At 42.4% G+C, this 17058-nt stretch overlaps 1 protein-coding gene across 7 annotated transcripts in view; it reads right to left on the reverse strand.

The window, feature by feature from the left end:
* Positions 1 to 11915, reverse strand: part of RAPGEF1 (Rap guanine nucleotide exchange factor 1) — a 136090-nt gene extending 124175 nt beyond the window's left edge. For 2 of the 7 annotated variants that reach the window (XM_045288551.1, XM_045288550.1), the window contains exon 1: positions 11748 to 11915. In XM_045288551.1, coding sequence (XP_045144486.1) covers positions 11748 to 11811 — 64 coding nt within the window. In that variant the 5' untranslated portion in view covers positions 11812 to 11915. The remainder of the gene's footprint in view (positions 1 to 11747) is intronic. The other 5 variants (XM_045288553.1, XM_045288552.1, XM_045288554.1 and 2 more) reach the window with 3 other exon arrangements.
* Positions 11916 to 17058: the final 5143 nt, after the last annotated feature.

Here is a 17058-nt window from a genome sequence, read left to right on the forward strand (position 1 = left end):
TTTTTACCTTTCTTGAATTTGAGCTGACTTGGCGACTAGGAGCCAATGGGCCAACTGAAAGATTAACAGTTGGAAACCATCAGCTGCTGTGTGGGAGAAAGATGAGCTTTTCACTCTCATAAAGAGTAGTTCTTGGGGGTGGGGTAAAAAGGGAGACGATGTCAAGGATGATCATGTTTGGAAAATGATTGTGGTAGCAATTGTACAATTCAGTTGACATGGTTGAACAATGGAATGATATGAGTATTAGCTTCCAATTAATAATAACAGTTCTACCCTGCCCTATACGGTTGCTATGAGTTAGAATCACCTTGACTTGATGGCAGTGAGTGACTTAGGTCGTGTGTGACTTACTTTAACCATAAAATGTCCTGGCCCTTGGAAACCTATCAGGCGAAGGAACCTGGAAAAACAAGTAGAAGCAGGGCAAGAGGCAGAGGCAAGCGATCCAGGCAGCTAACTACAGACACTCCAGAGAGCACAGGATAAATTGCCAAGTATAGAAGAGTGAATTAAAGAACCAGTTGTTGTTCTAAGTCACTAAATTCTGGGGCAGTTTGTTAGCAATCACTGATAGAGTACTATTCCATTAAAAGGAGTTATTCTTAGAGCATCTCATCCACAATTCTCCCCAGCACCCTGGTGGCGTAGTGCTTATAAGTTGGGCTGCAATCTGTAAGGTCAGAAGTTCGGAACCACCAGCTGCTCCTCGGGAGACAGATGGAGCCTTCTGCTGCTGTAAACAGTTACAGGATTAGAAACCCACAGGAGCAGTTCTACCCTGCCTGTTGCGTTAGCTATGACTTGATGACAGCGAGTGTGTTTTTGTTGTTGTTTTTGCTTCATTTACAGGACTATTTCAATCAGCATACAACCATGCCATGAATTTCTCCCTCAATCACCACTGTTCTCCCCTGCAGCAAAGCTCTGTAAAGAACTGGCCACACTCTGTGTCCAATTCCTCTCTTCCTGCTCTCTCTTGCTCCAACGCTTCACTGAAACTGGTTCTTGTCAAGGTCACCAATGACTACCACGTCTCAGTCCTCATCTCACTTCACCTAAGTCAACATCATTTGTCACTGCTGTTGCTTTGCTCGCCTCAATGACACATTCTGCACTTGGCATTTGGGTCACCATAGTCTTCTGTTTCCCTCCTGCCTCACTGAAGACCTCGCTTGGGTCTCTTCTGGTTCCTTCTCGTCCTCTTCTCTTAATGGAATACTTAGGGCTCCTTCTTGGGTCCTCCATCTTCTCTAACTTACTTCCTTGGTAACTGCATTTAGCTGCAAACACCATTTTTAGGTCAACACAACAGCAAGCCAGTTGCCCTGCAGCTGATTCTGATTGTGCCCTGATCAGTGGCTTGCTTCTGAGTTCCAGGGTAACACTGACACTAAGTGCTGTTGAGTCCATCCTGGCTCATAGCAACCCCACCTGATGGAGTAGAGCTGCACCATCAAGGTTCCTTTCTAGGCTGCCATCTTCATGGCAGCAGCACTCGGCTCGAAAGACCGTGGAGGGCCAGGGCTGGCCAGCTTGTGTTTACAGGTCAAAACTGAGGCACCCCCTATTTGTTTTGGTAGACTGCTTGTTCAAAGCTCGCAAGTGAAGAGCAGTTTTTACATCTTCACTAGTTAGTGCCACACACACACACACACACACACACACACACAACAGAAATTTGCTATCTGGCTTTACTTAAAGAAGTGTACTGACCCCTGGGCATAGATGCACAATCCCGACAAATTCCTTGGCTGTAGTCCTTAAGGTTCGCTGAAAAGGTATCATCTGGCTTTGTCAACACAAAGTGACTTCTGAAATCAAGTGCCTATGAAGCAACAGGTGAAAGGTAACCAGATATAGAGTGGCTACCGGCCGTTGCTATTATCTGAAAATAATGGTGACACCCTCAGTGCAGCTGGGGGAAAATAGCCAAACACGGAAATGTACTTTCTGCCTGTTCCCAGGGTATAAAGCCGGTCCTAAAGCCAAAGACCAGGGATAGATATTGTTCTAAATTTGGAAATATCTGATGACAAAGTGACGTTTCCTTCCCTTTTCTGACCCACACCCAAAACACCCTACACTTCTCATGAGAAAAATTCCTTCACACTTACGTTTGCTTAACAAAAAACTGATTTATGGAAGGCTTAAGTTACATGTCAACTGCTCAAAACTTGGAAGACAAACATGTCAATGTATATAAATCTTTTAGTATTATACCTGGCACAAAGAAGTCATCTGTAGTATTGTATATTATCTCAGTATTATTATATATCAGCATTATTGTAATACACTATCTTATTCTGAAATGCATATTATACCCAATATACATATACAATATACTGCGTAGACAAAAGTATGTATCAACCAGTATATTATATATTAGATAACATGCAAATCAGTAAGTATAAAACAGTTATCATCTATGTTCTATTTGATAATATCACATGTATTGGCATATCATAGTTATGGTATTCTAACAGAGGAGACATTGCCACAAATTAGGTGTGAGGCTTCAGAGAAACTCCTTTATTCCTCTGATTTCTTCTTCAGTAAAACTCTCTTACTGCCATTGAGTTGATGCTGACTCAGTGACCATATAGGACAGGGCAGTACAGCCCCTGTGAGTTTCCATGACCATAATTCTTTGTTTTATTATTTATAAATAATTTTATTGGGTGCTCTTCCAGCTCTTATAACAATCTATATATCAATTGTATCAAGCACATTTGTATATATGTTGCCATCATCATTTTCAAAACATTTTCTTTATACCTCAGCCCTTGATATCAACCCCTCATTATACCCTCCTTCCCCCACCCTCCCAAACCTTGATAAATTATAAATTATTATTTTCATATCTTACATCATCCGCTGTCTCTCTTCACCCCCGTTTCAGTTGTTTGTCCCCCTTGGGGTACGTCGATCACTACTATTGGTCCCCCCTTTCTCTCCCCACCCTCATGTATGGATACTCCCATTATTGTTCCTGAGGGGTAACTGTAATTTTCTATGGGAGTAGAAAGACCCATCTTTCTGCCTTGGTAAAACTACGGAATTATTTTTAAAAGTTTTTGTCATTCCTTCTAGTTGAAGACATCTATGAATCGATAGGCATGTCAAATAACCTTTTGCATTTTAAGCTTCTCTCCTACCCTAAACATATGATCATATCCAAACATGGTCTTGACCTTCACTACTGAATTGACTTGGGCTTGGTCTTTGACCCTCATGTTTACTTGGATTCCTTTATCCTCTGCACTTGTTGATTCAAACAGCCCTCACAGCAAGCCATTTACTAGCAGGACATCTATTTTAATAACAATTCAGTGGGTGCCGCCTTCGTGTACAAGCAGTTTGGGAAAGTTGGTCATGAGTCAGCCTCAACAGAAGCAGCTAGGAGAAGAGTTGGGTCATTAGTCAGTCACACTGCCTAACCGTACGTATTCCACCAACAATGTTAATAACACTTCTGGGCTCTCTCTCGTTCATGTAAGGAAATTAAAGTGCTTAATAAATGCTCTCTGGGAAAGAGAAGACAAAAAAGTCATGATGGTCAGTTTAAAAACAAAACCCAAACCCAAATCCACTGCCATTGCATCCGATCTGAGCCACAAAGGCCCTACCATCGGTAAGATGTAGGTAGGAGAGCAGATAGCCTCATTCTTTTCCTACTGAGCAGCTGGTGGATTTGAACTATGCCTATCTGAGACTACTACCAAGGCTTTGGGGATATCCTTAGATAAAGCCATTAGTCTCTTTTTCTATAAGATATATGGTTTGAGTGAGATCAGATCAACCCTAGAGCAAAGAATTGTGAGAGAGTAGAATCTTCTAACAACATTAAAATAATTATTCTTAGAGCTGATAACGGTTTTGAACTTCCCATGCCTTCTCCCTGAGCCCCATGCCATCAGATAACTCATCACTCTGATACTACTAAGTGTAGTTTACAAGAGGAACAAATTCAAATGATGGCGCTTGACATGGACGTGCTTGTAGCTAACTGGTACATTTATGTATCACTCATGAAAATGTTAACTGACATATCCCTCTTGGAAAACAACACGGCCAAGGCCTTAATGCTCTTCTTATGTTCTTAACTTGGGAACTTTACTCTGGGAACCAGCCAACAGAATCACAAAACTGTATGTGTTTGCCTGTCGTAGCACGAAGGGAAATTAATTTCCATATCCAGCAGATGAATGATTCAATTAGTGTGGGATATTAATATGATGAAATGTCACAGTCGTTACAATAGTTATGAAGACCACACAGCATGAAATTTAGAAAAATTATTTGCATATGATTATAACTCTGAAAAATATGCATGTCTGTCTGAGGGGGCTTCAACAAAGTCTGTGGAGAAATGGAATTTAAACATAATGGAATTCTTGCCTAGTATGTGTACCAGTTCTAGAAAGACTAATGATAGTTAATACTTTTGCTCATTATGTTTTAGACAGGCAATATGTATTTTCTTTTATTTTCTCGGGTTTTTTCCCACCTATTTTTCCTTTAATACTGTCACATCTTTTCAACTAAACTACAATGTAATTTCTCTGTATTTAAACTAACAATAACAACATGATACTGGATACTTACTATGTGCCAGGTGGTTGCTTAAGCACCTAGCACCCAAATTCTTTGAGCCTCACACAGCCTCAGAAGTAGAAACTATTTGGTTACAAGGAAACTAAGGCCCTGAAGCTAAGTAACTTGCCCAAAGACTTCCACCTCAAAAGTAGGTAGGCAAAGACATCCCTGGCATCCTGCCTCTGAATGCCATCACGCTCCTAACCCCTTTGTAACTGAAGACAAAAACCAAAAATGTTTCAGCACTCCAGTCCCCAGAACAAGGAAAAGAGAGTGCCCTGACTAGTTCTACTGCCCACTGTAACACCAGGACTCCTGAACAATGTGCATGGAACCCGTCAAATGGGAGCCTAATTTGCTGTGTGAACTTTCACCAAATAGTCAATGATATGGGGGAAGGTGCAAGTCATCTGACCATGGCATTCTGCTTTCCCTTATGTACCAACTGCATGAGGACTTGCAGATAAAAAGTGGCATTGGCCAATGCAAATAGTCCACGATTCACACCTTGAAAGTCATCTGGCAGTCTTTACCTCAAATACTCTTTGAGTATTCCTCAAAGCAGTGGTTCTCAACCTTCCTAATGCTGTGACCCTTTAATATAGTTCCTCATGTTGTGGTGACCCCCAACCATAAAATGATTTTCGCTGCTACTTCATCACTGTCATGTTGCTACTGTTATGAATCGGGCGACCCCTGTGAAAGGGTTGTTTGACCCCCAAAGGGGTCGCGACCCACAGGTTGCGAACCGGTGCCTCAGAGCAAGATGGGTCACCAGCAGCTATGCTGAAGCCAATCTTGAAGATTCAGCCCAGGTTCCTGATCTTGTCAAGTGTGCTCAAACCAGCCTGACACTCCAGAAACACAGCCCCAATAGGTGCCGCCACTGTTTCTTCAGTGCGTGAAGGCTCACATTTCATCCAGCTGGACTAAAGTGGTCATCTGAGTCTCCAAGACATCTGCCCAACAAAAGGAACAATGCCGATGCTTGGTACATAAAATGATTTCAATTATGACTGATTTAAGGTGAATGGAATAAATAATTGGTTATGAAAATCTTTTTAAAATATATGTTCACTTTTTTCAAGGGGCTCTGATGGTGATATTAGGTAAGTCTTGAGCTGCTAATTGCAAAGTTGGCTGCTCAAATCCACCAGCTGTTCCCCAGGAGAAAGATGAGGTTATCAGCCTTGGAAACCCATCAAAGGGCTGCTATGATTTGGAGGCATATCAATGGCAGTGAGCTATCACCTTCCTCAAAATAAATAGAGAGATAAATAAATAAATAAATAGAAAATAAGTATGTAAATAATCTGGTAAATGATTTCTTCAACTGAGAGAATAAATCAGGTATACAGTTACCCAAAATCACATAGCTAGCTGGGCAGTCAGACCTCCACTTCACATCTATGAACTTAATAAAGCCAGAGCTCTTTATGTTATGTCTGAGTACAGGAATTGTTATTCATTAAATGCTTGTTGTGTGCTAAGGACAATAAGCAATCTGTGAATGATCTAATTAATCTCAGAACCCTTAGAGTAGGCATCATTATTGATCCTGCTTAGAGATGATCAGACTTGGTAACACGAACTAATGTTCTTAGGTGCTAGGTCAGGGTGGGGCAGTGCATGCAGCTCCAGAGCATTCTAGTGTACTGCCTGAGAGTTCAACAGCAGACAAATAAACACAAACAAAACGGATGAAAAGGAATTGCTTCGGCCCTAAAGCGAAAAACACAGAACCAGGAATGGTTGGTGGAAGGTGGACCTGTTTCAGCGTTAGCCCACAAAGCCATCGATATTAATCACCTGGTATACCAACCATAGCTGCCCCAGCTGCTTCTCTACTAGCTAGCTTGTAGGGGCAAGTATAAACACCGTTGCTGGTAGAACTCCAAGCAATCCTAAATTTGCCCCCACAGCAGAGGAACCAGAGAGCAAGTGGAATTGATTCAAATCACTGCCCCCACCTTGCCCCCACCTGAACCAATCTCCTTTCTAGCATAGCAGTCAGCCTGATTCTGGGAAAAACACTTTTTATAGTCAGCTCTTCCACTGAGGGTGTTAATTTTATTCACTCACACCCACACTGTGTACAAACATGCAAATCATTAACATTTCCATTTACTAGACTGGTATGGCCTCTAGCTGCTGGGGTTTTTGAAGGAGATATCAATTCCATTTGCAATCACCTCTGCAATTTTCAATGCCCAAGGAGACTTCAGCCCACGGTCTTCTCCCAAGGGTCAAAAATGAGCACTGAAGGCAACCCCACAAATCATTTCTATTTACAAAAGAAAAGGGGCCTGCTAGGAAAGTAGGATTACAGGTCTATTTTAGAGAAGTTTGTTTAACTCTAAACTTCAAGGTTATCCTAGGCATCTGTGCCAATGAGTTCATAATATGTTGATTCTTTATGATTTAATGCTTTTGCAGCCATCCTTTGCATTGCTGTGGGGTCACTTCCTAATATCTCTTTCGACAAAGAATGAATGTTTCCAAGCCCTATACAACTGCCGGCCATCAGTAACCAAAACCCACCGCCATCGAGTTGATTCCAACTCACAGCGTCTCTATGTAGAACTGCCCCTGTGGGTTTCTGAGGCTGTAAATCTTTACAGGAGTAGAAAGCTTCCTCTTTCTCCCACAAAGTGATTGGTGGGTTCAAACTAGCACCTTTATGGTTAGCTACCCAACACATAACTCATTATGCCACCAGTGCTCCCTTGCTGGCATCAGTAAACAACAAAAAGTTCATTGCCATAGAGTTTATGTCGACTCATAGTGACCCTATAGCACAGGGTAGAACTGCCCCTGTGGGTTTCCAAGACTGTAACTCTTTACAGGAGCAGGAAAACCTCATCTTTCTCCAGTGGATTGGCTGGTGGTATCAAACTGCTGACCTGTGATTAGCAGCCCAACTCATAACCATTGCATTACCTGGTACCTTTTATTGTGCAGTTGCTGGAGGCCAGGAACCTGACTCATGGTAAAACTGTGAGCCAGTGTCTGCATACACTCATGCTCGGGATAAAACCACAATCATGGCACACAGGGCCCTTGGACAGTTTATAATCAGGTGGCACAATAAACAGATCGATTTTCTAAAAGCATGTGGTTTAAGGGCAAAAAAGGAAAATAACGTGATTAGATGCACCACTTGGAAAAGGCCACTGGGGAAAAGGAAGGTGAGGGGCTGAGGCAATTTGGGATTACAAAATTCACTTTTTCAAGGTCAGACACAACTAGGGGGCAAGTTCCAGCTAAAATTCTTAGGATCATATTGGAAGCCACAGTCTTATGATGCTGTCTGCCACTCTGTTTCTTTGTATGGGAATAGCGAGAATTCACTATAATAATACAAATTGGTTCAATTTATCAGCCTTGGAAAGCGTCTATTATCTAACTTAAAACAGAGCAGGAAGAGCCAGAATCTATGAGTCCCCTCATGAGGTGCATGAGCTGTGCTACTTAAAACCGTCCGACAGAAGCGTCTCTGCTAGGTGTAAAATGCCTATTAGGGCAGGTAATAAATACTTTCTTGTAAATGTGCCTTCCAAATGTATTTCTGGGCTTGACCTTCTGATCACGATTGTCTCTGGCTCTGGTTAAAGTCTTTGGGGCACCTGCCAATGTGAGGCAGCAGACTGGGCAGAAGCCATGTGCAGCTGGGCTTTTCCAGCTGCCCAGGGCAAGTCCACACAAAGACATGGCCCAGTTTTCTGCTCACTTGCTCCTAATCAAATGCTGGTGCCGTGCCCCTGGCCTTGGAGGTGATGTCATTGGGCATCCTCAGATTTCACAGCATGGGGACATGGACCATGGACAGCACACTCAGATCTGGGTTAGGGTGGTGGCTGGGGCTCATGAATCCAGTTCCTAACTAAAATCCCATTTCTAAAACATAAACACCCTTTTTTAAAAAAGCAAAGACAGATTATGTTGTGAAGGACCACTCCACATCCTTGTATTGGGGGCCCTCAGGGACCCAGCAGGGTTTCATAAACCTAAAGAAAGTCAGCTTTAGTTTCTGAGATGAACTTTGGATTTTCAGGCAATCCTAGGGTTTAACCTGTATAAACAGACAAAGTCCTGCAATAGCAGCAGCCTGCTCCTGGATCTATGCAGGCTTGGAAAGCATGGGCCATGCGCGCCTCTCTCCTTGTTTTCAGCACCAATTCATGGTAGATCCTGAAATTCCCATTACCAACAGTAGTCCTACAATGCCTCTCATTTCAAATCCTGGAAATCAAATTGACAATAACAACTGGGAAGATTAGGTCAGAAACAGGGTGGCAGTGGGTTTTGGGGACAACTCAGAAAAGGAGGGTAGCAATGGCTGCACAACTTGAAGAATGTAAACAGTGTCACTGACATGGACACACAGAGGCTGCTGAAGGTGTGAGTCTTGCTGTATATATGCTCAATGACAAAATAAATAGATACAAAAGAGGAGCTGATACCAAGGGCTCAACAGAAAGTAATCGTTAGAAAATAATGATGGCAACATATGTATAAATATGTTTGATACAATTGATGAATGGATTGTTATAAGAAGAGCCCCCAATAAAATTATCTTTTAAAAAAAGATACATTTTTTTAATTACTGAACACACTAAACAAAAGAATGAAAAATTCTTTTTCACTAATTTTTTAATTCTTGAAGCCCAGCTGCTTCCAACAAAAATCGTATACAGCTATCTAGAGAAAAAGTAAATAAGTTAAATTTCTGATATAAGACATAAAAATGGGGCTAAGATTCCCTCTGCAGGACACTGTATTATTATAGTGTCATAATCACTTAAATTTAAAAAAATTCTTAAATTAAAAAAAAGCTTAAAATAATTTAAAGGAAGTACAATGACCTTTGTATATTCGCTACATAAAGTCTAATACTTATTAAAACATATGCTATTTTGTTAACCTATATGCCTCCTCTCCTTCCTTTTTTTCCCCCTGAACTATTTTAGGAGAAATTATAGACATCATGACTCTTTACCCTAAATACCTCAGCATAATTATTAAAAAAGAACATTTTCCTACATAACTCAGTATCATTATCATTTGTAATAAAATCAATGTGGCTACTATCTAGTTCATATTTACATATCTCAATTGGTCCTCATAACGTGTTTAGTACCTGTCTTGTTCATGCACAACTAAGGCATAATTTTGTCAAAGTAAGAATCTGGACAGAGAATGACAACAGAAAAGCCCTCAAACCGAACTCCCTGCCTGAGTCCATTCAGGCTCACAGTGGCCTTATCATGGAGTGGAACTACTCCACGGGGTTTCCAAGGCTGTACACATCTTTACAGAAGCAGACTGACCCTTCCGTGGAGCAGTTGGTGGGTTCAAATCACCAACCTTCCAGTTAGCAGCCTAATGCTTAACCTACAGCACCACCAGAGCCCCATTATAAGGAAAAGTAGAGAGGCTGATAGTTGACAGTAAGTTATCATTCCATCTATTTCCCCTTTTAAAAAAGAAGAAAAAAAGGATCTATAATCTGACTTTTTTCTTGGGGGGGGGAGCTCTGACCATGGAGGCCTGGTGGCACAGTGAGTTATGCACTGGACTGCTAACCACAAGGTCAGCAGTTCAAAACCACCAGTCTCTCCCCATAGGAGAAAGATGAGGTTTTCTACTCTAAGAAAGATTTATAGCCTTGGAAACTCACAAGGGCAGTTCTACTTTGTCCTATATGGTTGCTATGAGTTGGCATCAACTTGAAGGAGGTGAGTTTTGGTGTTTTAGAATCTGACCACAGAACATATGTAAACATTCTCTTCTAGTTTCTTTTTTCCTATGCATAAAAACACATTCACATGTACAGTTATGATGAGTCTTGCTACTCATCAAATACTATTGGCAATCTTTTTTGGCAAGTGGAAGTGGAGGGACAAACTTCCATGAAGTCTTAAGACTGTAGGGTCTCAAAAACAAAACAACCAAAAAAGCCCCCTCAGTGCCTTTGAGTCAATGTTAACTCATAGCAACCCGGTTTCTGAGGCTGTAGCTGTTTATGAGAGTGGATAGTTTTAGTCTTTCTCCTGCGAAGCTGCTGATCGTTTTGAAGTGCTGACCATGTGGCTTGCAGCCCAATGCATACTACTGCACCCCACCAGGGCTCCCGGATGGCCAATTGTGACACACAGTGACCCCCTAAGCAGAGCAGACCTGCTCCCAAGGGTTTCTGACGCTGTGAATCTTTACTGGAAAAGACAGCCTTGTCTATCTCTCAAGAAATGGCTGGTGGATTTAAACCACAGATCATGTCGTTAGTAGCCCAAAGCTTAACCCATGGTGGAAAAAAAAGGTAGCTGAGTCTGGCGGAAAACGAGATGACTCCAGAGCATTTTTTAATGGACTGTCATTTAAAGGGGCACTACTGTGGTGCTGTGTGACCCTGCTGGGTTCACTTCCTCAAAGCTGATCCTAACATAAACCTTGAGAGACATGGAGTACTGACAGTTGCTGCTGCCAGCCATCATAGAGGTTCAGGGTAGAGAAAAGTAAGTGGGTTTTTTTCCCCCTACACACAGACGGTACCTTGAAATCTTTGAAAGAAAGCAAAACAAAAATCCACTGCCATCAAGTCGATTCCAACTCACAGCGAAGACGCTATAGGGCAGAGTAGAACTGCTCCTTAAAGTTTGAGATGTTAAATCTTTTGGGGAGCAGCCAGCCTCATTTTTCTCCCAAGAACCTGGTGGATTTGAACTACCCACCTAGCCCCCTATGCCACTATGGTTCCTATCTTTAAAAGATAAGTGCTATATATTTACAAACTATTAATGACATTCTCTTAACCACAAATTTCACAAACTCCTGGATATCAAAAACTTCGGTTTAAAATACTTTTTATAAAACAAAACTTTAAAATTTCAATAAATAGATAGGCTGTACTTTAAATAAAAACACTTCCAGCTGAACTACATTCTGAGCCAAGTCAATACATAGAGCTATTCCTTGGCGCAACTAGCTGTCTGTTAATTTCCCTTTAACCATGTCGAACTGCAAGCATTTTCAAAGTCTGAAAAATTTCCCCTGCAAGCAGATCCAAATCTGATTTGGGGCCATAGTGTCCCTACAGAAGGTTGCCTCCGTCCTTCCTCATGGAAAGGAAGCCGTCAGGGCACTCTTACCTTGCTTCCAGGGGCACAGATGACCTCGTTTCACGGGCTTCTGTTTTTCAATCGCATTACCCATTCTAAAGTCAGAGGATCACTGGGTCCTGCTAAGCCCAGGCGCCTTTGTGGAGCCACAAGTAAGGACCACCAGGTCACTAGCTGAAAGGGGCTTCATCTCTTGGACATCCCAAAGCGTCCAGAGGCAGAGTGAGCCCAGACAAGCCCTCGCAGGGACAACTAGAAAACTTCTGCTCTGATAAGGTCTTTGCCTTTTGCCTTTAAACTTGCTTCAGTCCCGGAGAGGAAATCAGAAGAAAAGGCTTGTTATCGCCCTACCGGCGGGTCTTGGTAATCTGTCTATATTAAGAACACTTTCCTTTGACACTCAATTACTCATCTGCACAGCTATAGGCCCAGAGAATGGACTATATTCCCAAATACTTCAGTGCTGTTTTTCCCTGGGGGCGGAGTGGGAACCAGGTGATCAAAAAGCTGGACTGATTTGGGGCTGTGCCATAGACGCAGAGCCTGCAGACCCTTACGACACCTTCTTTTTAAGCTTCTCGCCCTCTGACCAATGTGGAGAAACACCATGAAGAAGGTTCTGTCAGAGAAAACCAGCTGATTTCATTAATACTGGGAGATGGACGGACACACACACCCAACACCACCACCACCCAAAATGCAAGCTACACCTCAGTTTGCAAAGAAGATGTGAAACAGCAAATCAACGAGCCAGCTAGGAAAAAAAAGGGGGGGTGGTAGGAAATTACATACATTTTGGTAGAAAGAAAATGGCAAGGTGGGAAACAAAATTTTAAAACATGGATTACGAAAAAAATTTAAAGCCCCTTTAAAATTCTAATCCTAGAGTTTGGGGTCAGAAAAGTCCCTACAGAATACTTCTATCACAGTGAGTAAGGAGTAAGGACACAGGGCCTGGAGTTCGATTCCTGGCTCAGCAGCCTCAGCTTTCTCATTTGTTCAATGGGTAGAATGCCAGCCCGCCTTCCTCAGCTGTACTGAGTGAGGATCAAATGAAAGACAATGTTTGTCAAGTGCTTAGCATGCTGCCCCGCACTTAGGAAGCCCTTGGTAAATATTTACCTCCATCATTTTTATCATCTTAGGCTGTGAAACTATATTAGCTCAGATGGCAGATTCCTGGCTCTCCCAATTTGACCAAAGACGCAAGTCAAAGCACAAGTGCATTTCAATTCAGGGCGCTGGACGGTTCAAAAAGGCACCACAGCACAGAAGTGGAGTACCATTTAATGACAGCATGGGGAAGAAGAGCCCACAACCAAAGAGACCAAGTTTAAAGGGGCACAAAATGCCACTCTTATGTTCTTACTGTTGGGTTGACTCTGATCAAGTATTTTATCAAGTACCACTGACATCACGCCACAACAACCCCTCCCCATTCTAAGGGGGAGAAAGAAATCTTGCCAATTAATGCAAAATGAATTGATGCCAAATGCAAACCCTTAGAAGATTTTAAGACTTCTGATTTTGATCCCTAAATATAAAAACCATCTTTACAAAACCATAGGCAGGGATTCTTCCAGTGATGGCAAAGGAAGGGGGGGCAAAAGTAGGAGGGTCAGGGCCAGTTCCCAGTCCTATGTCCAAATGGCCACACAACAGAGAAGAACAAAGGTCCGCCCAGTGCGCCCACCACCCAGAGGTCCACTGAAACAACATTCCCACACTACACTCCATCAGTCGTCATCCTCTAGTCTTTCTGACACATTCGGGGTTTTAAATCCGGTTTGGGGGGCTCTTAGAGCTCCTATAACATTCCATACATCAATTGTATCGAGCATATTTGTACATATGTTGTCATCATCATTTCCAAAACATTTTCTACTTGAGCTCTTGGTATAAGCTCCTTTCTGATCTCATTTGTTTCACAAAACAAAACAGTAACAACAAAAAACACCACCACCAAACTCATTGTCATTGAGTCAATTCTAGCTTATAAAGACCTTGTAGAACAGCGTAAAACTGCCTCTGTGGGCAGAAAGCCTCATCTGCCTCTTGAGCAGTTACTGGTGGGTCTGAACCACTGACCTTGGTTAGCAGTCTAATGCATAACCCCCTCTGCCACCAGAATGTCTTTGTTTCTACTAAATGCCATAGCAATTTTCATTAGGCAAGTTTTCAATGCCAGATATCTGACCTCATTTCTTTCACAGGATATTCTTCAAAAAACCACAACAAATCAAAAAGCCTCTATTTATAACTGTTGAATTGGTCTATGTGTCGCTATGCACATTTTCCACAATACCAAATAGATATGATTATTTTAAGGAAAAAAACCCCACTGAGGACAACAAATAAAACAAAATGCATGGTCTACTTAAAAAAAAAAAAGATTCTAATCATGAACCTGTACGAATTTTAGAATGTGACCACTTAACACCTTAGGAAGGGCTATACATGACGTGTATACATGATGCTGCCCAGCACTTCCCAGGATGCCCCACACACAGCAAGTGCATCATAATTCTACTCAACAAATGAGTGACTAGATGAGGGGGTTAAACAAATGAGACTGCTCCCTACACACACACACCAATTCCATCGAGCCCCAGAATGGATGAACACACTGTCCTTCCTTACAAGAGGCAGAGGGGCAAGCACCGTTCCGCTGGCATCTCTCCCTTTCAGCTCAAGCCAAGTTCCCTGCCTTGGAATTTCTTTCATCTGACTCATTTTTAATTCCCTCACTTGTATGTAAAGCACTTGAAGTCAAGAATGGTCTTTTGTCCATTCCTTTTGTGCAGCTCATTGCTGGATACCTGGCCCTGCCATTTCTCTGTCCAATGTAGCCCAAGTTCCAAGCAACTGCTTTACTGATGAACTTTGCAAACGAGCTGGGCATTCCCTTGAGAGAAGAGTTTTGAAAAAAGGGTCCAGGGGTGCAATTGCTCTTCAGGCGGTCAGGGCCTCCCAAAATAATTCCAATGTGAGCTGTTTGGGGGTGGGGAGAAAGAAATAGAATACACTATTCTGGAGAATCCTTCACTGAGTCCCAGCTTGATAGAGTGTCTTTTAGAGTCATTGTTATACGTGACTGCACTCATAAACTGTGGTACTTATATAATCTGTTGCCAATTTGAGAGGATTAAGAGTGAAGGGGTGGAGTTTAGCCTGTCAATCAGGTTGTAGCTTAATGACCTCATTTGGAAGCACTATGGAAATAAATAGCCACTGGAGGTAGGATGCAGGCTCAGTTCCTGTGAGACATTCTTGTTGACAAGCCACATGGAGACAGGCTGATAGCAGCCAGAGCCTCCAAGCTGGAGAAGCCACATGGAGACCCCTGCCAGCACTGAGATGCTTACACCGCTACTGGATCCACAAGACTTTCTACCCACTGGCTTGTGGTCATCCTGCATTTGGCGTCATTGCATGTGTTTCATGAGTCTGAAGAGGACTTTATATATTGGTATCGGACATATGGGCTAATACTGAACTTTGGACTTGATCTGGACTGGGATGTTTTCACAATATTCAATTGCTCTTGTATATAAAGCTCTTTCTTATACACATGAGTGCCTATGAATTTGCTTCTCTAGTCTACCCGGACTCACACATAAGCCAAGATGGACAAGTGATCCATTTCAGGCTCACATCTTATAGGGACAACCTAAGAGTTTAAGAGAAGGGATTCATAGAAAATTAAATGCCACTAGCACAGCCAGTCTGATGTTTTCCCTTGTCTTGCTCAAATGCTCCCGGGATGCTGTCTGTGGGGTATGTACTACTTTCAATCTGACTGTATTTGACATGTTGTCAAAGTCAAATTTGCAGTATTACCAAAAAGCAGCATTACTACCACCTGTGCCAAATCACTAACCCACAGAGGCAGGGCTGAAAGAGAATGCTTTCTTCAACAATCCCCTCCCCCATTTCACAGGTGAAGGGTCAGAATGCCAGACAGGGAAAGGGATCAAGGCTCTACCCTTGATGAGAGAGCCACATCCAGCAGGCAGAATTCTAATACTTGGCTAGGAAAGCTGGCAACACATTTGACACTTTGGGGTATGCGTTGGGCTGCTAACCAGTGCTGCTCCTCAGGAAGCCCTACGTGGGGTCCCTAGGAGGGGCTCCACTCTACAGCAGTGGGGGGAAGTCAGAATAGCAGAGGGAGGGCGCTGCTTTACAGGGAAGCCAGCCTGGCTCAAACATTTGTGCTGGCACCTCCAAGTTGGGCAACTTGAGGGGAAACCTCTGTGGATTTTGCTTTCTCACATGTAAAATATGTACCACCTATTTCATATGGAAGTTGTAAAAGTTAAATAAGACCATTTGAAAAGTGCGTGCCACAGAGAGACACACTTCAAATAGTAATCCTATTACTATGTTTACTAGTTGCAAGGTTGGCAGTTCAAATGTACCAGCTACGAGGGCCGTGTGCTCCCAAAAAGACTTGCAACCTAGGAAACCTTATATATAGAGTCACTATGAGTCCGTGACATTGACACTTGACAGGGAATTGCCAGAAGTCCAGGCTGGATTCAAAAGAGGGTGTGGAACAAGGGATATCACTGCTGGTTTCAGATTGATCTTGGCTCAAAGCAGAGAATACCAGAAAAATGTTTACTTGTTTCATGACTACACAAAGGGATTCGTCTGTGGATAATAATAAACTGTAGATAATCTTGGAAAGAATGAGAATTCCAGAATACTTCATTGTGCTCATTCAGAACTTGCATATGAATCAAGAAGCAGTTGTGTGAACAGAACAAAGGAATACTGCATGATTTAAAATCAGGAAAGGTGTGTCAGGATTGTATCCTCTCACCGTACTTGTTCAATCTACATGCTCAGTAGATCATCAGAGAAGCTAGATTATATGAAGAGGAGTGCAGCAGCAGGACTGGAAGAAGGCTTAGAACAACCTGCGGTATGCAAGAGACACAAGCTTGCTTGCTGAAAGGGAGGAAGAACTGAAGCACTTGCTGATGAAAATCAAGGATTTTAGCCTTCAGTATGGATTACAACTTAATGTAAGGAAGACCAAAATCTTCAAAACTGGACCAATAGGTAATATCATGATAAGAGAAAAGATCGAAGTTGTCAGGGATTATGCCTTACTTGGATCCACAATCAATGCTCATGGAAGCAGCAGTCAAGATCAAAAAACATGTTGCATTAGGTCAATCTGCAGCACGAGACCTCTTTAGAGTATTGAAGAGCAAGGATGTTACTTTAAAGGGCTAAGGTGCACTTGACCCAAGTCATGGCATTCTCTATTGCATTATATGCATGTGAAAATTGGACACTGAATAATGAAGACAGTAGAATTGTGCATTTG

Source organism: Echinops telfairi, unplaced genomic scaffold (assembly GCF_000313985.2).
Source record: "Echinops telfairi isolate 266 unplaced genomic scaffold, ASM31398v2 ScPeMD7_22;HRSCAF=79, whole genome shotgun sequence".
NCBI classification, from domain to species: Eukaryota; Metazoa; Chordata; class Mammalia; order Afrosoricida; family Tenrecidae; genus Echinops; species Echinops telfairi.